Source organism: Schistocerca nitens, chromosome 2, assembly GCF_023898315.1.
Source record: "Schistocerca nitens isolate TAMUIC-IGC-003100 chromosome 2, iqSchNite1.1, whole genome shotgun sequence".
NCBI lineage: Eukaryota > Metazoa > Arthropoda > Insecta > Orthoptera > Acrididae > Schistocerca > Schistocerca nitens.
In genome coordinates, this window is record NC_064615.1 from 338,699,068 (window position 1) to 338,723,910 (window position 24,843).

General features: G+C 45.2%; 1 protein-coding gene across 1 annotated transcript in view; it reads left to right on the forward strand.

Annotated features, from left to right (window-relative positions):
• The window catches only part of LOC126235017 (acyl-CoA Delta-9 desaturase-like), a 72,606-nt gene extending 49,358 nt beyond the window's left edge, over window positions 1-23,248 (forward strand). Inside the window, exons 4-5 of the mRNA XM_049943752.1 lie at window positions 5,197-5,382; window positions 22,915-23,248. Of these exons, the coding sequence (XP_049799709.1) occupies window positions 5,197-5,382; window positions 22,915-23,248 (520 nt within the window). The remainder of the gene's footprint in view (window positions 1-5,196; window positions 5,383-22,914) is intronic.
• The last annotated feature ends 1,595 nt before the right edge of the window (window positions 23,249-24,843 follow it).

A 24,843-nucleotide genomic window follows, 5' to 3' on the forward strand; every position in this document is an offset into this window, starting at 1 on the left:
CAAAATCACGGCTGAAGGCCTTACAAGCCAAGAATGGCAAGAAATTAAGAATTGTTTAAGAACTCGCTGCAATTTACAACTTACAGGTATTGAAATATTAAAGGTAAGTCGCCTCAAACGGTGCTCCAGGAATCGACCTCTGAGAAGGTCCGGAAACAAACACTTTCGGGAGCTATGAGATAGGTAGCCAAGAGTTGCATTCACTTCACAAGATGGGAACTCAGACTAGTGGCAGTCTAACTAATGACTAATGATAATCTTGCTGAAGCTACCTGAAGTCCGATAAACCAAACGCAATGATGGAACAATACGCCAAAGCCGGAACCGGCGGTCTGCACTACGTCTAGAACACTGTGTTTAGATTGCCTGGAACGAGAAAGGAATCATTACCACCAGAGTAGAAGAATCACCAACCGGCCTACAATCAAGAAAGATGTCAAAATTACACGTCTTACCGGACAACAGCGGCAAGGCGAGGAAATGTACACTGCCATTACATACACTAACCCCCAGAACAGGCAACTGGGGCGTTAGCGGCCACCAGCAAGAAAAATTACTGCTGGTTGAACTTAACAAATTGTAACAAGTTGAACTCAGTAAATAGTAATAAGAAGTCGATGAAAGCTAATCATGTCCACTTTCCGCAAGCACTCCACTCGCTGCTCTTCGCCTCAGCGACACTACGAGCAGCATCACGAACCCACCTCACTGGAGAATCTCGAGGTATCACAATGGTGGAGGTTCCTCTACCTCAGGGCTTAACAACTGGCCGGTTTTGAGCGCGAGTACTCGCGTCTGCTCAGGCACGTGCTCGCGAGCAGGTGCAAGGTCGCGGAGTAGGGAGGGAGGGGAGGGAGGGGAAATGCGCGCGCATGTTTGAATGTGATCTCGCGTTCTTAGCAGATTTAACTAGCCATCTGAATGCTTTGAACATTTTACTACAAGGCAAAGATCTGCTAATTACTCGTTTCATAGATCGAATACGAGCTTTTAAAATGAAATTGACACTTCGGGTGAATCAGCTGGAAACAGGAAACCTAGCTCATTTTCCTAAATTATCATCCATGCAAGATGTCCACAAAGACTGTGAACATTACTCACATAGTTTAGTTGTATCAGCGCTTTCAAGATCTGACAGCACTAGACAGTGATTTTGATCTGTTCTCTCCATATTCAGCGAATAGATTCGTCCTGAGCTGCAGCAAGAAATTATTGACCTGCAGTGTGACAGAGAATACAGAGACAAATTTCAGAACAAGAAAAACATTTAGGAATTCTACAGACACTTCCCTCAGGATAGATTTCCTCGTTTGCACAAACTGGCGGCTACAATAATATCAATGTTCGGTTCCACGTATGTTTGTGAAAAACTGTTCTCTGCAATGAAATGTAACAAGACGCGCCTGAGAAACGCATTGTCTGATCGAAATTTAAACTGCACGCTGCGCCTAAAATGCACAAGAACAATTACTCCGAACATAGACGCAATTGTAAAGGGCAAAAAGTACAAGATAACCGAGAATCCCACACTTCAGTGACACCTTTTATTGTGTAACAGTTCACAAATTAATGCGAATGTAGAGGCATACACTAAGCTAATAAAATTATGTGGCGTGTGTACATTCTCCTTTATTTGTTTCATTTGTCGCAGTAATAATTCTTGAGCGATATCCCTGCAGGTGGCCGCGGATTTAAATTTACTGGCGGCAGCTTTTGTGTGCCCCACGTGACTCTCCCCACTCTCCGCTCTGGTCCGGTAGTGGGGGTAGCGTGCTCGCGCTGCTCCGTGCTCGCGCCTTGCTGCTCACAGCTTGCTCCGCGAGCACGTATGTTGTGAAGCCCTGCTCTACCTGGACTGAAATGCTCTCATCTTAAAGCTTGCTGGATCCGGTTTACGTCGAAGTTGCGCACTTGCGAAACCGAATAGCCAGTCAATACGAGAAGAAGACAAACAACCGCCACCATGCCAACTAAACGATACCGGCTGGCCTCAAACGGAGGGCGGAAACCTACAAACAGGACCAACGCGAGTCGCAGCACAGCTCAGCCACTTGTGGCGGGTCAGTGGACGCCCAATTGCAGAATTCGCGTGAAAATACTAGCCGTCGTTGCCGACATACAATAGTCAACATGGGTGCATGAACCAGGCGGCACCTTTGGAGACCCATACACATCAACATTCGCTAAGTGGTCGTTGAGAACACACTGTTGGCAGCCCCTTGGTTCACCTTGGCGGTCAGTTGCTTAACCGTTGCACGTCTGTTCACCAATACACGTCTCCACAGCCGTCGTTCACCCCTGCATCTATGGTCCGTGGTGAACCACAGTTGCCCCGGCGTCGGTTTTGGGTAGCGTCATTTTGCCATTCACGATATACCCTGGAGCGCCAAAGAAATTGGTATAGGCATGCATATTCAAATACAGAATATTTAAACAGGCAGAATACGGCGCTGCGATCGGCAATGCCTTTAAATAAGACAAGCGTCTGGCGCAGTTGTTAAATCGGTAACTGCTGCTACGTTGGTAGGTTATCAAGATTTAAGTGAGTTTGAATACGGCGCACGAGCGGTGGGTCACAGCATATCCGAGGTAGCAATGAAGTGGGCATTTTACCGTACGACGATTTCACGTGTGTACCGCGAATGTCAGGAATCCGATTAAACATCAAATCTCCGACATCGCTGCGGTCGGAAAAAGATCGTACAAGAACGGGACCAACGGCGACTGAAGAAAATCGTTCAACGATCGTTCAACGTGGCAGAAGTGCAACCCTTCTGCAAATTACAGCAGATTTCAATACTGGGCCATCAACAAGTGTCAGTGTGCGAACCATTCAACGAAACATCATCGGTATGACTTTACGCTACAAAGCTTTTCGCCTCGCCTGGGCCCGTCAATAGCGACATTGAACTGTTGACTGTTGCCTGGTCGGACGAGACCAGCGGATGGACGGGTACGGGTATGGAGACAACCTCACGAATCCATGGACCCTGCATGTCAGCACGGGACTCTTCAAGCTGGTCGAGGATCCGTGATGGTGTGGGGCAAGTGCAGTTAGATATGGGACCGCTGATATGTGAAGATACGACTCTGGCAGGTGACACGTACATGAGCGCCCTGTCTGATGACGTGCATCCATTCATGCCAATTGTGCTTTCCGACAGACTTGGGCATTTCCAGCAGAACAATGCGACACCCCAAACGTCCAGAATTGCTACAGAGTGGCTCCAGGAACGCTCTTCTGCGACATGAACATTATTGAGCATTCTGGGATGTCTTGCAATGGGCTGTTCAGAAGAGATCTCCACCCTGTTGTACTCTTACGAATTTATGGACAGCTCTGCAGGATTCACGGTGTCAGTTCCCTCCAGCACTACTTCACAACGCTGCTATGAGAACCATAACTGGATGCATAAGGACTACCCCACTATATTGGCTTGCAACACTTAGTCATATAGATCCACCCTCCCTGCGAAGACAGAAAGCTCTGATGAAGGAATACACAAAAATAATGAATAACGCCCTACTTCCTATCCATGAAGATGTCCCAACCTTGGAAAGAACACGACTCCGCTCCAGAAACCCCCCTTTAAGACTGGCCCAACAACTGTCAGCTGCCAACTTCAGCATGGATACTAAATGGCACTAGACCTGGAGTGATAGTGCCTCCCATGACAACCGTGAACTTATCTGTCCATCAGAGAAACCTAAGGGCTTTGAACTTCCACGACAGCTATGGAAAAGCCTAAACAGAATCCGAACAGGACATGGACTATATGCATACAATCTACACAAGTGGGGAAAACTTCCCAGCCCTAGCTGTGACTGTGGGGCACCTAATCAAACAATACAGCACATCGCCCACGACTGTGAATTAAGAGCCTACCAGGGTAGTCGGGCTGACTTCTTCAACGCCACACCGCCCTGCCTCTAATGGATCGCCAATTTGGACGTCAGAATTTGAAGACTTGTGTGACACAAAATATCTGCTGTGATGTTACTTTTTGTTTTGTTTATGTACCGGGTGATCAAAAAGTCAGTATAAATTTGAAAACTTAATAAACCGCGGAATAATGTAGATAGTGAGGTAAAAATTGACACACATGTTTGGAATGACATGGGGTTTTATTAGAACAAAAAAAAAAACAAAGTTCACAAAAGTCCGACAGATGGCGCTGGACAGCAAAACGTCAGCGACTGCGCTGACAATCGTCATGCTTGGCCTCCCAGCTCCCCAGACCTCGGTCCGTGCGATTATTGGCTTTGCGGTTACCTGAAGCTGCAAGTGTATCGTGATCGACCGACATCGCTAGGGATGCTGAAAGACAATATCCGACGCCAATGCCGCACCATAACTCCGGACATGCTTTACAGTGCTGTTCACAACATTATTCCTCGACTACAGCTATTGTTGAGGAATGATGGTGGACATATTGAGCATTTCCTGTAAAGAACATCATCTTTGCTTTGTCTTACTTTGTTATGCTATTTATTTCTATTCTGTGAAGCGCCATCTGTCGGACATTTTTTGAACTTTTGTATTATTTTGGTTCTAATGAAACCCCATGTCATTCCAAGCATGTGTGTCAATTTGTACCTCTCTATATACATTATTCCGTGATTTATTCAGTTTTCAAATTCATACTGACTTTTTGATCACCCTGTATTATATTTTATCTGAATATGTATCCTTCACTTATGTATTTTATAGTGTATTTTATCATATAATTTCACAATGTAATGAGTGTAAACCATGTATGTAGCGCCATACGCTAAATAAATAGCACTACTTCAGACATTGGTCGAGTCCATGGCACGTCGTGTTGCGGCACTTCTGCATGCTCGCGTGGACCCTACACGATATTAGGCAGGTGTACCTGTTTCTTTGGATCTTCAGCGTACTTTAACCAAGGCGGCACGATTTTTACACCGTCCACTCCTAGTGCTGCCAGCTGCCGTCTGTGAGTGTTTAATGCACGCTGATGTCTAACCTATGTTCGGAGATCACGTTAATGCGATTGGACTGTGTAAATGTTGCTGTAGCTATGTGAACCACTCCTTCAAACGACTTTCTCTGTTACTGCTGAAACGCCTACGTGTTCTTCTACAGTAAGAAGGGGAGGACAGGAACATAGTGTGCCAGATGCCGCCGTATGCGCTACTCCTAGACTTGACGTCGCTGTGCTTATGCCGCAGGCTGTACCCAGTAATCATGCCGCTGTTCTGCTTCGTGCTGCCCGCCTGGATTCCGGTGGCTCTGTGGGGAGAGAGCGGCTGGGTGTCGTGGCACCTGGCGTCCGTCCTCCGCTACACCGTCTCCCTCAACATCACCTGGTGCATCAACAGCGTGGCACACGTCTTCGGACATCGACCTTTCGACAAGTGAGTAGCATGTACACTATCTGATCAAACGTTTCTGGACGCATATTAGTGGACGTTAATATGAGGTTTCCACCCTTCGTCTTTATGACGTCATGAACTCTGCTGGGAACATCTTTTACGAAGTGTCTGATTGTCTGTCGAGGAACAGCGGCCCATTCTTTAGAAGATAGTGATTTTGAACTGTGAGTTCTCGAGCGAAGTCGACATTTTAACTCATCCTAAAGGTCTTCCACTCGTTGCAAATCGGGACTCTGGGCAGGTCAGTCCATTTCAGGAATGTTCTTGTCCACAAGCAGGATGCACTGTCATGCGGATACAGACTATCATCGTCTCCGATGATTAGTCTGTCGCACGCAGTACACTGTGATGTAAAATATATTCGTCCCCTACTGCATTTAGAATTTTCTTAAGAGCATTAGGGAGCCCACACCATAATCACAAAAACAGCTCTTTACTGCGATCCCACCTCACCTCTACTTCACTGTTGGCACTATACACGATATCAGGCAACGTTCAACAGGTATTCGCCAAACCCAAACCACTTCATCGGATTACCAAACCGTACAGCATTATTCATCACTCCAAATCACTCATTTCCAGTCATCCACTGTTCAGCGGCGTTGCTCTTTACTCCAGCTCAAGCGTCGTTTATCACTGGCTACAGAAGTACACACATCAAAAAAAAGTTTTGCATCACCCCACTTCTCAGATCTCCTGAAGATAGCCGTTGATTGTGGATATTGTATCATAGACACAGTCCCTACGACTGTTCAGAGGTGCCACTAAACCCGCCCAAAGATGTAGACAACCATGCATGAGCAGTTCCAATTAGACAGAGGGGAAGCCGATGACTTCCAGTCATTCCACTGGGAAGGAGGTACACGGCTCATGTTGCCTGTAGTGTTCAACCAAGCCTAGGCGGTCAGTACCGTGGTTTGCATTGTTACTTTGTGCCAGGAAGGGCTCTCAACAAGGAAAGTGTCCAGGCGTCTCGGAGTGAACCAAAGCGATGTTATTCGGACATGGAGGAGATACAGAGAGACAGGAACTGTCAATGATACGCCTCGCTCAGGTCGCCCAAGGGCTACTACTGCAGTGGATGACTGCTACCTACGGATTATGCCTCGGAGGAACCCTGACAGCAACGCCACAATGTTGAATAATGCTTTTCGTGCAGCCACATGATGTCGTGTTACGACTCAAACTGTGCGCAATAGGCTGCATGATGCGCTACTTCACTCCCGACATCGATGGCGAGGTCCATCTTTGCAACTACGACATCATGCAGCGCTGTACGGATGGGCCCAAAAACGTGCTGAATGGACCGCTCAGGATTGGCATCACGTTCTCTTCATCGATGAGTGTCGCATATGTCTTCAAACAGTCCCTCGTCGGAGACGTGTTTAAAGGCAACCTGGTCAGGCTGAACGCCTTTGACACACTGTCCAGCGAGTGCAGCAAGGTGGAGGTTTCCCACTGTTTTGGGGTGGCATTATGTGAGGCCGATGTATGCAGCTGGTGGTAATGGAAGGCGCCGTAACGGCTATACGATAGGTGAATGACACCCTCCGACCGATACTGCAACCATATCGGCAGCATATTGGCGAAGCATTCGTCTTCATGGACGAAAATACGCGCCCCCATCGTGCACATCTTGTGAATGACTTCCCTCACGATAACTACATCGTTCGACTAGAGTGGCCAGCATGTTCTCCAGACATAAACCCTATCGAACATGCCTGGGATGATTGAAAAGGGCTGTTTATGGACGACGTGACCCACCAACCACTCTGACGGATCTACGCCGAATCGCCGTTGAGGAGTGGGACACTCTGGACCCACACTGCCTTGATGAACTTGTGGATAGTATCCCACGACGACGAATAGAGGCATTCATCAGTGCAAGATGACGTGCTACTGGGTATTAGAGGTACCGGTATGTACAGCAATCTGGACCACCACCTCTGAAGGTCTCGCTGTATGGTGGTACAACAGCAATTGTGTGGTTTTCATGAGCAATAAAAAGAGCGGAAATGATGTTTATGTTGATCTGTATTCTAGTTTTCTGTATAAGTTCCGGAACTCTCGGAACCGAGGTGATGGAAAACTTTTTTTGATGTTTGTATGCCGGCCGTAGTGGCCGAGCGGTTCTAGGCGCTACAGTCTGGAACCGTGTGACCGCTACGGTCGCAGGTTCGAATCCTGCCTCGGGCAGGGATGTGTGTGATGTCCTTAGGTTAGTTAGGTTTAAGTAGTTCTAAGTTCGAGGGGACTGATGACCTCAGAAGTTAAGTTCCATAGTGCTCAGAGCCATTTGAACCATTTGATGTTTGTATGTGGCTTATCACTAACTGCTCCACCTTTTCACCCCATTCTTTTTAACTCCTTATGCATGGTCATTAAGCTAGCCGGACTGCTGGTATGCACTTTTGAATTCACCAATGGTTCCTTCCACTGATTTCATGCGATTTCGTACCGCCAGTCTCTGTAACGTTCGACTGTCCCTGCCCATCATTGCATGCGGTCTGCCTGGTCATGATTCAGCTGTGTTATTCCTCTGCGCTTCCACTTCACAATCACGTTACTAACAGACGAGTTACGCAGCTGTAGAAGGGATGAAAGTCTCTGATGGATGTGTTACTCAGATGACGTCCTACGACAAGTCCACGTTCGGAATCACTGAACTGTTACTGCTTCTCTACTGACAATACCGTAGTCCTCGCCCCCTCTTACGCTGGCAAGTCAACCTGTCGTGACATTTAGTGGTCAATACTGCATACTGGATATTTTTGGTCCGATAATATAGATGGACAAACCTCAACTAGAGCAGAATATCCCAAACTGCATCAAACGTAATTATGTTGCTACTCAAATCTTGCTCCTATGGGTGTTTAAAAAAAGGGTCGTACAAACGGGAAGGAGCGGCAATAGTAAACAGTAATCTTGAACTTGAACGTTCATACCCACTGTGTATCATTATTTATTCCTACAGTCATTCCAGAATCACTTTAATAGGCTTCCTTTTTACGTGTCTTACACGTGCCCTCATCTCTACACAAATCTTAGCGATAGAACTCCTCATCCCTTTCTTCTCTGCTCACCACTACCACGAATACGAGCGGCAGCTAGCCGTTTCTTTTTCTCTCACTCGTTTTTACCTTAACTTCTCCTACGTCTCTCTTTCTATCTGTACGCTTAACTGACTTCAGAGAGGGAATTGCTTAACGTAAAAGTTCCTAGTATCTGCGTGTTATCATTAAGTTTTCTCTGTCCTGTAATTGCGTAGTCTTGCGCCGCCAGTCGTTTGACATTAAGTTTTCTGAGTATCACACAGCGTCAGAGTGCAAAAAAGCTTACTGGAGAAAACAGCGTTTTGCCCACTTTTACAGTGGCCTTTTTCTGGGTCTGCTGAAGACCGCCGGCCGGTGTGGTCGAGCGGTTCTAGACGCTTCAGTCTGGAACCGAATGACCACTACGGTCGCAGGTTCGAATCCTACCTCTGGCATGGATGTGTGTGATGTCCTTAGGTTAGTTAGGTTTAAGTAGTAGTTCTAGGGGACTGAGGGCCTCAGATGTTAAGTCTCATAGTGCGCAGAGCCATTTGAACCATTTGCTGAAGCCCAGAAGAAGGCCACTGCAACCGTGACCGAAACGTTGGTTTCTCCAACAAATTTTTTACATACAACGCGGTGCGATAGTCAGAGAAAGTTTATGTCTAATTTTCTCTATCAGTTTGGTAACATTATGATGTACTGAAAAGGTTAACTGAGAAGGACAGTCGTTGCTCAGATGTGGGTATCACAGCGCATCCATACCGCGTCGGGATTTTTATAGTAGTATTCTTCATTGTGATAGTAACGATAAGGCCTCAGACCAGCAATGAGTAGAATCAGTATCAGGACTCATCGTACTATTAACTAACGATGATTTTGAAGTGTAAATTTTGTAGACAGAATGTTAGCGCAAGTGTCTGAACTTTGCGGGCATTCGCACGGGATGACGTATCGTATGTAATTATCACTAATCAGCTTACGTTCTTCGTTTGTTTGCTTGTCGCAGCCGTAGCCCAACCTACATTATTTGTTTATTTTTCATGATTAGCCCTGCCGCCTTGAGCAAGGGAAAAGGCACTATTTGTTTTTACGGTTCAATAAGGAAGACTCCGACCTTCTTTTTTTTGTTTTTGTTAAATGCTACGTCCAACTGTACCATTAAATCGCTCAGTAATGTTGTACGATGCGACGAGTGAAGTTCAAACTAGGAGGGAGGTTGCGAAACCTTTGATGTTGCACACAGCCCGGATAGCTGTGCAAGAGATAGTAAAATATGACAAAATTACGGACTCGAGAGATACACAGGGCTACTGTAAATGAGTAATTTGTTTTGAGGGCTCTATATTTACTGATGTATCACGTGTACAAATATATGATGTGTATAGATGATTGGATAGAACCGTAAAGTCACAAAGTTTGCATTTTGTTCTCTACGAATGTTCATCGACAGCCCCTCTTGTCACACGTCACACGTCCAAATGTTAATCCTTACCTTATGCAGCGACATTCTGTCTGTGATCATGAAAGCAACACTGTTGCGGTCTTGTGGCTGTTCCGTTGTTCGTGGCAGTGGGGTAGGTAAACACGGTTCTTAAAGTGCTCCAAAGGAAAAAGTCACAACGCATTATGTCAGGCAATCTGAGAGGCCAAGGGAATAGAGCCACTTCTTCTTCACCACTATGTCCAATCTAGCGTCCATTTGTAGTTATCCACCGAAGGACATCGATGGTCCAAGGAAGGGATTCCCCTTCTTGTTGGAATATGAAATTCTCGGAATCAGCAGTCTCTTAAAGAAACAATCACAACTGCTACATTTCGAGGTAGGAGGTGCCCATTACAGTTTTCTCACAGAAGAAAAACGGACCATACAGCTTCGTCTGTGATACTGCGCACAAAACATTAAGCGTCGTTGAATCTCGTTCATGAGTCGTAGTTTCATGAGGATTTTAAGTGAACCACACTCTCACAGTGTGTCATTTAAGCTTTCCAGATATGTGGAAGTTTGCTTGGCGCTGAATATCAGCGTGAAGGTGAAATGTTCATTCTCAAGTGCTTCCCGCATTGTGCTGCTAAACTGAAGGCGCCGACCATAATTTTTCAGTTTTAATTATTGCATGAGCTGCAGACGGTACGGTTTAAAATGAAACCGCCGTCGCAAAAACTCCCACACACTTTGCTGTGTTGTCCCATGTTCGTTGCTTCTGCGGGCCGTTGATTTTTTTGTAATGGGTACAAAACTTCGCTTCCCCCTCCTCACGATTGCCTCCGGCACACTTGATCGATTGGTACTTTTCTCTTAACTGAGTCAACCAAAACACAATGCTCTGTTTGCATAGCGGTTCTTTTCCATAACATCTCCTGAATAAATGCTGCATTGTTGTAACAGATAAATATCTCACACATTCCAACACATAAAAATTCTCTACTCCTTCGTCGCCATTTTGTCAAGGCACTGCACACGGAACGTCAATTCGCGGACACAATGCAAACTCGTTGAGTTAACGGTTCTATTCATGAATCAATCTCGTACAAATTTTGAAAACGAATGAATCATTTATAGAAGCCCTTTACCGCACGCAGACATGTATCGCCAACTCTAACATATCCCTCTGGGACTCCCAGCCAGCAATACCCTACGACTTTGATCATGAAAGACAAAGTACTGAAAGAGGTCAGCGATAGTGACGCACTTAAATACAAATCACAAACAAAAGTTCTTAGTTATTCTGTGCAAGGGGGTATGGCATTGAAAAGTAATGCATCTTCCAGTTTCTTGACAACAAATCACTCCCACTCTAATAAACAAAAATCATTTTCTTGATGTGAGCCCATTGTGCAGCAGCCTCATTCATTGTAGAGAGTAACATGCCACCACTGCTTGAATATAAGCCTACGCTCTACGCGTCATGCGCATACGGGTAAGTTAACCACCGCTGGTCTAATGTAGCTTATTCTTCAGTGACAATCCTGATCAGCTCTCCTAGGTTTTCGTGATGCGACAGGCCGTGTTCACACGTCTCTTTTCAATCGAACCCAAATATGTTCCATGGGCTTTATATCGGGAGTGCACGGAGGCCAATCCACGTACAATAACTACACGACTGATGAAATCGTTGGCGATGAATGCAAGATAGACTGGCGAGTTGTCATCGATAAACTTGAATTCTTATGCCACATTCTGATGAAATAGTCCAACGGTGGGGTGGGAGATGTTATCCCTGTATTCTTGGAGGTGGTGGGTTTCCCCTGGAGACACAACAATGGCGTCTGACCCCCTCACATGTCGTCACCGCGCAACCTCACTGATTCTCCACCTTGCTCTTTCAACTGACAGGGCGGGGCTGCAGCATTACCAGGTTCCCTCACAAACGTCGACTACGGTCAACTGGTATCAGATTTATTCGGCATACATCTATGAAGCTATCTTTACGCCATGTTTCCAAAGTTTATCCTTGATAATTTTGTGACAGTTTGTACCGTTCAGCATGATGTCTGTGTTCCAGAGCCAAATCTCTCCATGGTCATCTAGAATACCGCCGGCCGCTGTGGCCGAGCGGCTCTAGGCGCTTCAGTCTGGGACCGCGCGATCGCTACGGTCGCAGGTTCGAATCCTGCCTCGGGCATAGATGTGTGTGATGTACTTAGGTTAGTTAGGTTTAAGTAGTTCTAAGTTCTAGGGGACTGATGACCTCAGGTGTTGAGTTCCATAGTGCTCAGAGCTATCTCGAATACCAAGAGGCGCTGTGGAGCGTGTTTCGCACAGTTTATATGTACACGTCCTTCCGAGTGATTGTTTATCGTAGTGGCAGTCTGGTCGGAGTTCTTTTGGGCTAGAAGTCTCAGATACCGGCTATCTGCCGCAGCTGTTACCCTAGGGCGATCAGTGAAACAAGCCACGAACGATATGAGTGTTTAGGAAACTTAAGCGTATCACATCACTCTGTGTCACCACTATTCGCTTCGCACATTCTCTTATTGACAATCGTTGCTGACATAAAGCAACAACACGAGTGCGATCAAACTCTGGTACCTGGCTTCTTAGCATCGTAGAACGTCCATATACTGCCTACAAAAGTGACTATACTGTTTTCTGAACGAAGGTACGTGTAATTGCTTCACGGATGTTCAATTAAATGAAAATGGTTGCCATATATGCGGCTATAGGCAAGGTTGTTTACATGTTTAGTCGGTTTAAATAAGATGATGTTTGGAATCGCCTCACCGTAGTTCGAGGAGGAATGTGTTTGCGATATATACATGTGAAGCAAGACTTCTTTTGAGCCGATGCAGAATTTATTTATGTTTGTACACTGAAATAACTGTTTAGGTATCTTTTTATTAAATCCACATCAGCTGTAAATTACGGGTTTCGACATATTTTCGTTATCCCTTTGTGGCTCAACTAGCCACAGCTCTCACGAACTCATTTTTTCTTTTTTTGTAGCAGTGTTTGGTATGCATTGCAATGCCTCTTTTTTGTCTAAGTAGGTACACATATACAAAGCAGACACATCTACATGTGCAAAATAAATGAAATCACGTGATCTTTTGTACTTTAAATTAAATTTGAAAATGTCTAGTCGAGTGGTTTTTGTCCTTCAGTTTTCTGCAATAACAAATATTTCGGCTGTCCCACTTCCCACACGTCGCGTCGCCCGCGTAATATATGTTTCTTGTATACTGTATCCGTACCTACTATACTTTTAAGAATTTCACACTTATCTATACTTATACACACATCAAAAAAAATTTGCGTCACCTCGGTTCCGAGAGTTCCAGAACCTGTACAGAAAATTGGAATAGAGATCAATATAAACATCATTTCCTCCCTTTTTATTGCTCATGGAAACCACACACTGCATGTTGCACCACCATACACCGAGATCTTAAGAGGTGGTGGTGGTCCAGATTGTTGTACACACCGGTACCTCTAATACCCAGTAGCACGTCCTTTTGCATTGATGCATGCCTGTATTCGTCGTGGCATACTATCCACGAGTTCATCAAGGCACTGTTGGTCCAGATTGTCCCACTCCTCAACGGCGATTCGGCGTAGATCCGTCAGAGTGGTTGGTGGGTCACGTCGTCCATAAACAGCCCTTTTCAATCTATCCCAGGCATGTTCGATAGGGTTCATGTCTGGAGAACATGCTGGCTGCTCTAGTCGAGCGATGTCGTTATCCCGAAGAAAGTCACTCACAAGATGTGCACGACGCGGGCGCGAATTGTAGTCCATGTAGCTGTATGCTTCACCAATATGCTGCTGATATGGTTGCACTGTCGGTCGGAGGGTATAATTCACGTATCGTACAGCCGTTACGGCGGCTTCCATTACTACCAGCTGCATACATCGGCCTCACATAATGCCACCCCAAAACAGTGGGAAACCTCCACCTTGCTGCACTCGCTGGACAGTGTGTCTAAGGCGTTCAGCCTGACCTGGTTGCCTCCAAACACGTCTCCGACGGTTGTCTGGTTGAAGACATATGCGACACTCATCGGTGCAGAGAACGTGATGCCAATCCTGAGCGGTCCATTCGGCATGTTGTTGGGCCCATCTGTACTGCGACTGCATGGTGACGTGGTTGCAAAGATGGACCTCGCCATGGACGTCGGGAGTGAAGTTGCGCATCATGCAGCTTACTGCGCACAGTTTGAGTCGTAACACGACGTTCTGTGGCTGCACGAAAAGCATTATTCAACATGGTGGCATTGCTGTCAGGGTTCCTCCGACCTATAATCCGTAGGTAGCAGTCATCCACTACAGTAGTAGCCTTGGGCGACCTGAGCGAGGCATATCATCGACAGTTCCTGTCTCCCCGTATCTCCTCCATGTCCAAACAACATCGCTTTGTTTGACGCCGAGACGCCTGGACACTTCCCTTGTTGAGAGCCCTTCCTGGCACAAAGTAACAATGCGGACGCGATCGAACCGCGGTATTGACCGTCTAGGCATGGACAGGCAACACCAGCCGTGTACCCCCTTCCTGGTGGAATGATTGGAACTGATCAACTGTCGGACCCCCTCCGTCTAATAGGCGCTGTTCATGCATGGTTGTTTATATCTTTGGGAGTATTTAGTGACTTCTCTGAACAGTCAAAGTGACCGTGTCTGTGATACAATATCCACAGTCAACGTCTATCTTCAGGAGTTCTGGGTACCGGGGTGATACAAAACTTTTTTTGAGGTGTGTATTTCATCCGTATCTCTAGCGAATGTCGCCCCCCAACTTCATCTGGATTCCTAGGGAATCTGTACTTCTGCCAGTAAATGATGATCGTTTCGAGAAAAAGCACTGAAGTGGGAACTGTCGGTTTCTACGCTGCTTTACACCATGCAACACAACACAGGACATTAAATGTGAGTGAGGCACTAAACAACATAAATGAGACGGAGACTGCGATTCATACTTTTAGAGTATTCTACGTGAAGTAATTACAGGAAACAGATACCAACAGATCGCTTTCAGTAGTTTCTATGTGACAAACTTTCTCATTGTCGCCCCCAACCCTTGTGATAGTAAGGGTATCTTACTCCCACAGTATTTTCATACAAATGATGAGCCATGTAAATACAAAATATGCCTGAAATTGCTACAGGCGTTACTGAGTTATGCTTTTATGTCAAACCTTTGCGCACCGAACCATCACCCATAGTTGAGCTAGGGGTGTGTTATCGTCACAGTACATTTTCCCCATATAACAATATGTGTGCCATGACGAAATAAATCTCGGGTGAACAGCCTGGTATGAGTGTGCATGGGACACAATATTTCGGCAATCGACCACGTTGCCATCATCAGGTGAGCGGGAGGGGTATTGTCCTATATATACACGGGCCGGCCCACCGCCGGTCAGTACATCAGCACACCTGATGATGGCAACGTGGTCAATTGCCGAAATATTGTGTCCTATGCGCACTCATACCAGGCTGTTCACCCGAGATATATTTCGTCATAAAATACGCCTGGAGAAATTGAAGAATCACAATATGTGTGCCAGTTTTGGTGGAAATTTCTTCTGGGGTTTCGGAGATATGCTATTTTGTGACTATCTTTGCCCCCGCCCAACCTGAAGTCTAGGGGTGAAACGTCATGGTGAATGTCACCGAAAACTATGCATTCAATACTAATATCGGTCGTTATCGAACATTTTTACGTATCACATCTTATCACCCCACTTCCATCCCTAGGGGTAGTTGTGATATGTACCCCCATAATAATATTTTTATACAAATAATGAGTCACACTACACTAAATTTGACTGAAATTGCTGCAGACATTCCTTAGTTAAGCTAGTGTGCTACCCCTTTTCACTCCCACCCCTATGGGTGATATGTGGATCTTATCACCACAGAAACCTTCGCGGGCGTGAGCACAACGACTCACCAAAATTTCATGGTAATTGGATGAATGGTATAGGAATGGATCGACGATAAACAAAGAAGTGTTCATTTTTACACGTTGGATTTTTACCAGTAAACCTCCGTTTCTTTAAAGAATTTAAATTCCATGTATAAAGCAGCTTCAGACGTCTGGTTACTTTAGAAAGAGTTAATGAGTTAAATATTTGCCTTTAAACATGTAAGCGAGAAAAATCTAGGAAAGGTTTGAAATTACACTTAAAGTTTTTTGGGAGTCTCTCATTATGAAACAGTGGATGAGGGTAAAGTAAATGATTTGGGCTCCATTTTAAGCAAAAGCTAGTTTTTCACGTGTCTGAATGCTTATGGCGTCATATCTCCTGAGCTATGTGTGTCGCAACGATACAATGTTGCAGATACATTAAGTGATCCATGTCTGCAAACTGTGTTGCGAATACCGTTACTAGTACCGAAGTGGTCTGAAATTATGTGCAAAATTTGTTGGAATTTGTGAAGTGCTCTCGTTCGTAAATACTGTTTGAATTAAGTCCAAGCATTTGCGCGATGTGAGTTTCGTGTTGCGTCGAGACAAACACACAATTTCTAGCTGTAATACTCGCGTTATTCTGTTAAACTTTCAACATTAAATTATACTTTTAATGAATAGATTGATTGTACAGAATATATTCGACAAAAAACTTTATTTCTACGTTACTCGTAGCTTTATATGTCAGCTTCATAATGAAATGACCACCATTTCGTAAACAGTCATAGTTATTGTGATATTTGGAATATAAAAAACAAATTCGAAATAGTTGCAATGAGTAATAGGATCACTGCAATTTTGCTTCTGCATGTTACACCACGTATTGCCGCAAATGAAATTTAGCTAACATATTTAATTTTTCTTTAGACTTATGAGGAGGTGTCCATCTGTCTCCAGTTTCGAATACATAGATCTTAAATAGCATGTTCACACTTCCGGTCGCACGAGAGCGGGAATGAAGTATTCATAACATCCCTTATATGTCGTAAACCGTTCGAGATATAGAAACGAGATTTTGGCCAATGACAGCACGCAAACGAGATTTTTTGCCATATGGTTAGCAACAGCTAGTGAAAATTTGCTAGTGTGAAAAACGTGAAATTTCTTCTGTTATGTCTCTGCAAACCGGCACAATGAGATCTTCCATAAGCTACTGACATCTCTGGTCGTCAACTGCTTATTTAATAAGATTCTGTTTCCGGATTCTATCGCAACACCTACTGCAACGTGATTTTGTGCAAATTATACCGTTCTTTTGCCAAAAGAAGCAAAATTAAATCTGTCAACCAAATAAATGTAGCTGTTACTCATAACAAATAAGGAAAGACCAACATTTCACGCAAAAATAAAACGCCAATTATGTGCTTAGTTTAGCGGAATCGTGTAATTTTTAATAGTGAATTGTTGCGACTGAAACTTTCCAAAGGTTTTCTCCCTTTTCTTCATCTGAGAAATATGAAAATAATTCCCAGCAAATAGTGTACCATCTTTTCGTTCCTATAACCATTCAGAGTGAAGTGGTGAACGTCTTCACCATAATTATCTTTTTATGCGTTAAAGATAAATTATATGTGTTTATAAGCTGTTTTAACCTTAACGAATTGCATCAAGCAGTTCATAAAGTAATGACTATCTTCCAGAATGAGATTTTCACTCTGCAGCGGAGTGTGCGCTGATATGAAACTTCCTGGCAGATTAAAACTGTGTGCCCGACCGAGACTCGAACTCTGGACCTTTGCCTTTCGCGGGCAAGTGCTCTACCAACTGAGCTACCAAAGCACGACTCACGCCCGGTACTCACAGCTGTACTTCTGCCAGTACCTCGTCTCCTACCTTTCAAACTTTACAGAAGCTCTCCTGCGAACCTTGCAGAACTAGCACTCCTGAAAGAAAGGATATTGCGGAGACATGGCTTAGCCACAGCCTGGGGGATGTTTCCAGAATGAGATTTTCACTCTGCAGCGGAGTGTGCGCTGATATGAAACTTCCTGGCAGATTAAAACTGCGAAAGGCAAAGGTCCCGAGTTCGAGTCTCGGTCGGGCACACAGTTTTAATCTGCCAGGAAGTTTCAATCACTATCTTGTTTTTCAACCTTATTAACCACAGATAAAGTGGCATCAAATACGTTTTTTCTAATAGAACAGTTCTGCATTTTTGCTGCAGACTAGAACTGACCCAGTTCTATATCGTAACTCTGAACCTGTGACGAAACTGACGACTTACAAAACCTTGCCTTCTATTCGTTAAAGTCATTTCCACTGATGAATTAAGAAATATTTGTAGCAATTCTACACAGGGATAAAAGCGGAAAGATGGTACGCTATCTGTAGTAATTTTTCATATATCAAAGATAACTGAAGTGTAGAAAGAAACTTCTTTGGGAGATTTAATTCTATCGCTTTATAGTAACATAAGAGAAGAAATTTCATGTTTTTCATTCTAGCATATCTTCTTTTCATTAGCTGTCGATAACTTTTCGAAAATTACAGCACTGGTTTAAAAAATTAAATAAAAACTGTAGCTTTTTCTGTATCGCAGTAAATAAAATTCCTTATGTTACCATGTGGCTAAACTCTCTCTTCTTTGTGTGCTATCATTGACCAAAATCTCGTTTTCATATTTCGAACCGTTTATGAGATATGAGAGGAATGTTATGAACGTTTCGTTCCTGCTCTCGTGCAATCGGAAGTGAACACGCTACTTAAAATCCATTTTTTTGAGATTGGAGACAGATAGACCTCACACGTCTAAAGAAAAATGCAATACCTTAGCTAAATTTCATTCGCAGCAGCATATGATGTAATATGCCCCAAAAGCAAGGTTATAGCGACTCCTATTTTTCACTGCAACGTTATCCAATTTGTTATTTATATAGCAAATATTGCAATATGTATGACCATTGATGAAGTGATGGTCATTTCACCATGAAGCTGACATATGAAGCTACAAGTAATGTAGAACTCAAGTTTCTTTACGAACAGATTCTGTAAAATCGTCTGAGAAGGACTGAAGTGCGTGCTCCTGTATTCTGCCAGTGCAGTGACTAGCTAAGCCCGTCTCGCTCCGAGGCCTTCGAGAAAGACAGGCCGCGGCGCGTACGTCACGAAGGTAGTTCTGCACTCGCTGTCCGCTCAAATTGAGAGGCACCCACGTGCCTTGCTCATACTGTGGCATCAAGCAGTCAGGCCTGCAAGATGAGTGGTCTGCCAAGCGAGTGTATTCATTCTTATTTATCGAGTAACATGAACTCTAGTACTCACAATTAAGTTACAAATTATTCTTCTGTATGAATATTACGCAACGGAAACGCACATCTGACTATCAGTAATTTACAGAACTCTGACTGTTCACTACGCACTGGCAATACCACATTTTCTTTCTTTTTTATTTAACGGCTTTTATCAACACGTGGCCATCGCACTGAATATGAGTGGCGCACACATTATAATTTCTGGATATCATGACAACATACAATTCGAAGGAAAAGGCCACCAATCTTTTTCTTCTCACCATCTTATTTATTCCGATAAATTCTATAACCTAAACACACAAATTCTATAACCTACAACAATAACACATGAGAAACTCCGCCCAGTGGGCATGGCTTTACATTGGTGATTCTCTATCTTATGGTCTCGTAATTATTTAACGCTACCGTACACTTTCTGGATAGGATGGTGGATCTTTTGCTATATCTCACACTTCGACTCTCACAACCATCATCACGAAACTTTCCTCCAGACCGAGCGGTACAGAAGGAACAAGCATAACCCACTACCTCTGAAACTACCTTGCTACTCTCCCATGCAAACCACACATACTTAAATTACATGACATACACCACACTACAACATGAAATACTACACAGGGAATAGTCACAACATTATCACTTTCAGCTTTCCCACTTCAATTAATATTTATCCCAGTTTCACACGACACTGCCCAACTTCGTAATTCTACTTTCGTACAATGAACTCTGGAGATATATGCACATCTTCCTGTGCAATGCAAGCCAAGTGGCGTTGCTGGATAGACGGCTGACTCACCTTGTTTCTCTCTCACAGTGTTATAGTTTGAATCAAGCGTCACACAGAAACATATCTCGCAAAGTAATATTAAGAACATATTCATCACACACACGAGCCTTCAACTGATACCATGGACGAGTACTTCTCTTTATCCTTTGTCTCATACACAGATTGAGACTCACACAGTACTCACCACGTGGAAGTACTCGCCTCTAATTTCAAGTCCTGCACACGCTATTTCTTAAATATTTCAACTTATAGTACACACGCTAGTAATTCAGCTTAACTTAAGCACACGGAAGTATTTCAACTTATTGCTACACATGGTTTCATTGTGACCGTTGGTCACTTCCGAAGATTACTACAATCCCATTAATATTACCTGCCTGACATTTAATTCTCCCCACAATAGTTCCTGAAATAGAGAAATTATTATTTCAAACTACTCTTAAATATTCCACATGCATACCATGTCTCCACTCTTTTGTCTTTACGGAGCACAACTAAGACAGGTCTTAACAGCAAAAGATCCAGCGGCAGAGTGCTGAAACATGGCCGTTCTTCAGGTCCTCTCGCACCTCTGCCGAAGTGGGGGAGCACCTTGCTACCGTATTGGTCAGCCACATTTCAGGCGCTCAAAGCTCAGGTAAATTTCATCTCTTTGGTCCCACCAAAGGTGGCCAAAGGATCGTCTCAAAGATGATCATATATTCACATTCACTATCTGTGGTTAGCAGACGACCATACATTCATTCATTTCACAGATCTCACCAAACTGGATGTAGGGATTTATTTTGTGGGAGTGTACCCCAAATGTCTGTGTCTTGTGTAAACCGTGAAATAGTGCGAACGTGTTTTCAAATGTCAGCTACGCGTGTAACTGAGGCGGAACGTGGGGACCAGCCCGGTATTCACCTAGCGAGATGTAGAAACCGCCTAAAAACCACACCCTGGCTGGCCGGCACACTGGCCCTCGTCGTTAATCCGCCGGGCGCATTCGACCCGGGGCCGGCGCGCTAACCCGAGTCCAGGAAGCAGCGCGTTAGCGCGCTCGGCTACCGTGGCGGGTGATACCATTTATATCGAGTACTGATCTTAAATTAAATTTTGCTGTAGTGCTGCTAATCAGTAAGACTTCACAACAGCAGATTCCAGTGGAAGATGCAATTCTCGTTGGTACTTACACGCCCAGCTACGAGTTAACAGGTTTAGAAACGCATTTTGTCTGCTGAGCTGAGCGAGCGAGCGAGCGAGTTCAGGACTACCTTAGTGACGTACGAGCCGCGGCCTGTCTTTCTCGTGGGCCTCGGGCCCGCTCTCGGTGACGTCACACCAAGCGCACCGCGACCTTCTCTTTAGGTGACGGTGGTACCGTGCTCCGGGTTGCAGGATATACGTCCGCAGCTCGTGGTCTTGCGGTAGCGTTCTCGCTTCCCGCGCACGGGGTCCCGGGTTCGATTCCCGGCAGGGCCAGAGATTTTCTCTGCCTCGTTATGACTGGGTGTTGTGTGTCTTTCATCATCATTTCATCCCCATCGACACGCAAGTCGCCGAAGTGGCGTCAACTCGAAAGACTTGCACCAGGCGAACGGTCTACCCGACGAGAGGCCCTAGACACACGGCATTTCCATTTCCAGGATATACGAGGGTCACTCCAAAAGAAATGCACTCCATTTTTTTTTCAATCCATGTTTTATTCTACATGTTTGAAAGTTTTACAGTGTGTAGATACATCCTTTAGGAACAATATTTTCATTTCTCCACATCATTTCCATCCCTCTCAACTGCCTTACGCCATCTTGGAACCAGCGCCTGTATACCCACACGGTAAAATTCTGGACCAACCTGTTGCAGCCACTGTTTGGCGGCGTGCACAAGGGAGTCATCTTCTTCAAACTTTGTTTCACGAAGAGAGTCTTTCAGTTTCGCAAAGATATGATAGTCACATGGAGCCAGGTCAGGGTTGTAAGGCGGGTGTTTCAGTGTTGTCCATCCGAGTTTTGTGATCGCTTCCACGGTTTTTTGACTGACATGTGGCCGTGCATTGTCGTGCAACAGCAAAACATCGATCATTTGCCGATGTGGTCGAACACGACTCAGTCGAGCCTGGAGTTTGTTCAGTGTCGTCACATATGCATCAGAATTTATGGTGGTTCCACGTGGGATGATGTCCACAAGGAAGAGGCCTTCGGAATCGGAAACCACCGTAGCAATAACTTTTGCAGCAGGTGTTGTTTTGAATTTTTTTTTTTTCCTTGGGTGAATTTGCATGATACCACTCCATTGATTGCCTCTTCGTCTCTGGTGAAAAATGATGAAGTCATGTTTCATCACCTGCCACAATTCTTCCAAGAAATTCATCTCCACCATTATCGTACTGTTCCAAAAGTTCACTGCATACCGTTTTTCTTGTTTCTTTGTGAGCGACTGTCAACATCCTGGGAACCCACATGGCACAAACCTTTTTTAACGCCAACACTTTCAGTATTCTGCAAACACTTCCTTCCCCTATCCCAACGTGGCGCGACAATTCGTTCACTGTGATGCGTCTGTCAGTAGTCACCAATTCGTTAACTCTCTGCACATTGTCTGGAGCGTGTGCAGTACGAGACCTGCCACTGCGAGGACAATCCTCAATATTGCCGCGTCCACTTTCATCGCGTATCCTGCTTACCCACCAACTAACTGTACTGCGATCGACAGCAGCATCTACATACACCTTTTTCATCTTGTGGATGTTTTCACAGCACAGGAATTCTATGACAGCACGTTGCTTCTGACGAACTTCAAGTGTAGCAGCCATCTTGAAGACAAGCTGTGACGGCGCCTTTCACGGGAACAGGTTGAACTAAGTTTGAAAACAAGCGGGAAGGATGTATCTTCACACTGTAAAACTTTCACACATGCAGAATGAAAACTGTATTTTTACAAAAATAGTGTGCATTTCTTTTGGATGACCCGCGTACGTTTAACTGTTCAGATTTGTTTATTTTGTAAGGTTGTGGAGTTTTCGGATATGACGAGTCGGGCGTTTGCCGCAGGTCGATCAGCGCGACGGACAGCCTGGCGATGGGCGCGTTCGGGCTGGGCGAGGGCTGGCACAACTTCCACCACACGTTCCCCGGCGACTACAAGGCGGCCGAGCTGGGCGGCGGCGCCGTCAACGCGACGGCCGCCTTCATCCGGCTGATGGCGGCCCTGGGCCAGGCGTACGACCTGCAGACGGTGCCGGCAGAGGCGCTGCGCGCCAGGGCGGCCCGCACCGGCGACGGCTCGCACCCCTCTGTGGCCGCCGGCAGGCCGGCGCTGAGCGCGGGCGGCGCCGACCCGCGCTACAGGGCGGGCATCCGCCGCGCAGCCGGAGCCTGCAGCTAGCCGGCCGCACCTCCGGGCATCTGGCCCACAGTTAACGTCTCCTGTCCTCCGAAAACGGAGCTGAAAGACGACTTGCCTCTCTGCTGTACACGAAGTATTTTTAATTGGTCTACACTTGTAAATACTTTGACATGTCCTATATCCTGGTGAAAAGAGATGTAGGTACGAATAAAGCTACTACTGCTACTACTACCACTACCGTGGGTCCTCGGTGTCTTTCGCGACGGCATACATGAATAAAACGTTCTCGGTTTTCAAGCCGCGTCAATTCCAAAAAAACCCTCGAGCTTTCGATGACCATTTCCTACATCGTCGTCAGGAGTTCACTGACTGCCGGGGCTGCTACAGAGAACGTTTTATTCCTTAATACTACTACTACTACTGTGTCAGCTGTACCTTGCTCTTTGCCCCTCTTGCAGAGCGTACAAACATTCTTCTCACGGGCGGTAATTTCTCTTTCCGTTTGTTCGTTTCGTGTTGTTCATTACGCCCAGGTAGGAACCAATTACAGTTCTTCACCGTTTTGGTTCCTATTTCATCCAATATTATTTAATATTTTCACTGTGGCCCCTTTTTCTTTTCTCAGACCACCTAACAACACTCCTGTCACCAGGCATTCCTTACAAGGGAACCTCCCCATCGCACCCCCGTCTGATTTAGTTATAAGTTGGCTCAGTGGATAGGCCTTGAAAAACTGAACACAGATCAATCGAGAAAACAGCAAGAAGTTGTGTGGAGCTATGAAAAAAATAAGCAAAATATACAAACTGAGTAGTCCGTGCGCAAGATAGGCAACATCAGGGATAATGTACGCTCAGAAGCGCCGTGGTCCCGTGGTTAGCGCGATCAGCCGCGGAACGACGGATGCTTGGTCCAAGTCATCCCTCAAGTGAAAATTTTATTTTCTTTATTTTCGCAAAGTTATGATCTGTCCGTTCGTTCCTTGAGGTCTGTGTTCACTGTAATAAGTTTAGTGTGTGTGTTTTGCGACCGCACCGCAAAACCGTGCGATTAGTAGACGAAAGGACGTGCCTCTCCAATGGGAACCGAAAACATTTGATCGCAAGGTCATAGGTCAACCGATTCCTCCACAGAAAAAACACGTCTGATATATTCTATACGACACTGGTGACGGCATGTGCGTCACATGACAGGAACATGTTGTCGACCCACCTAACTTCTACACTTGGCAAATGGGTAAAAAGATTCTTCTACCTTGCCCGATTTAGGTTTTCTTGTGGATGTGATAATCACTCCCAAAAAAGTGATGACGGACAGATAATAAATGTCTGAAAATAAAAAATTAAACTTTTCATTCGTGGGAAGACTTGAACCAACGAACTCTCAGTCCGCAGCTAGTCACGCTAACCACGGAACCACGGCGCTCCTGTGCTCTAACTCCCTTATATGTTGCCTATCTTGCGCATGGACTACTCAGTTTGTATATTTTGCTTTTTTTCGTAGTTCCACACAACTTCTTCCTGTTTTCTCGATTGATCTATGTTCAGTTTTGCAAAGCCTATCCACTGTGCCACTTTATAACTAAATCTGAGGGGGGGGGGGGGCGGGGGCGAGATGGGGAGGTTCCCTTGTTA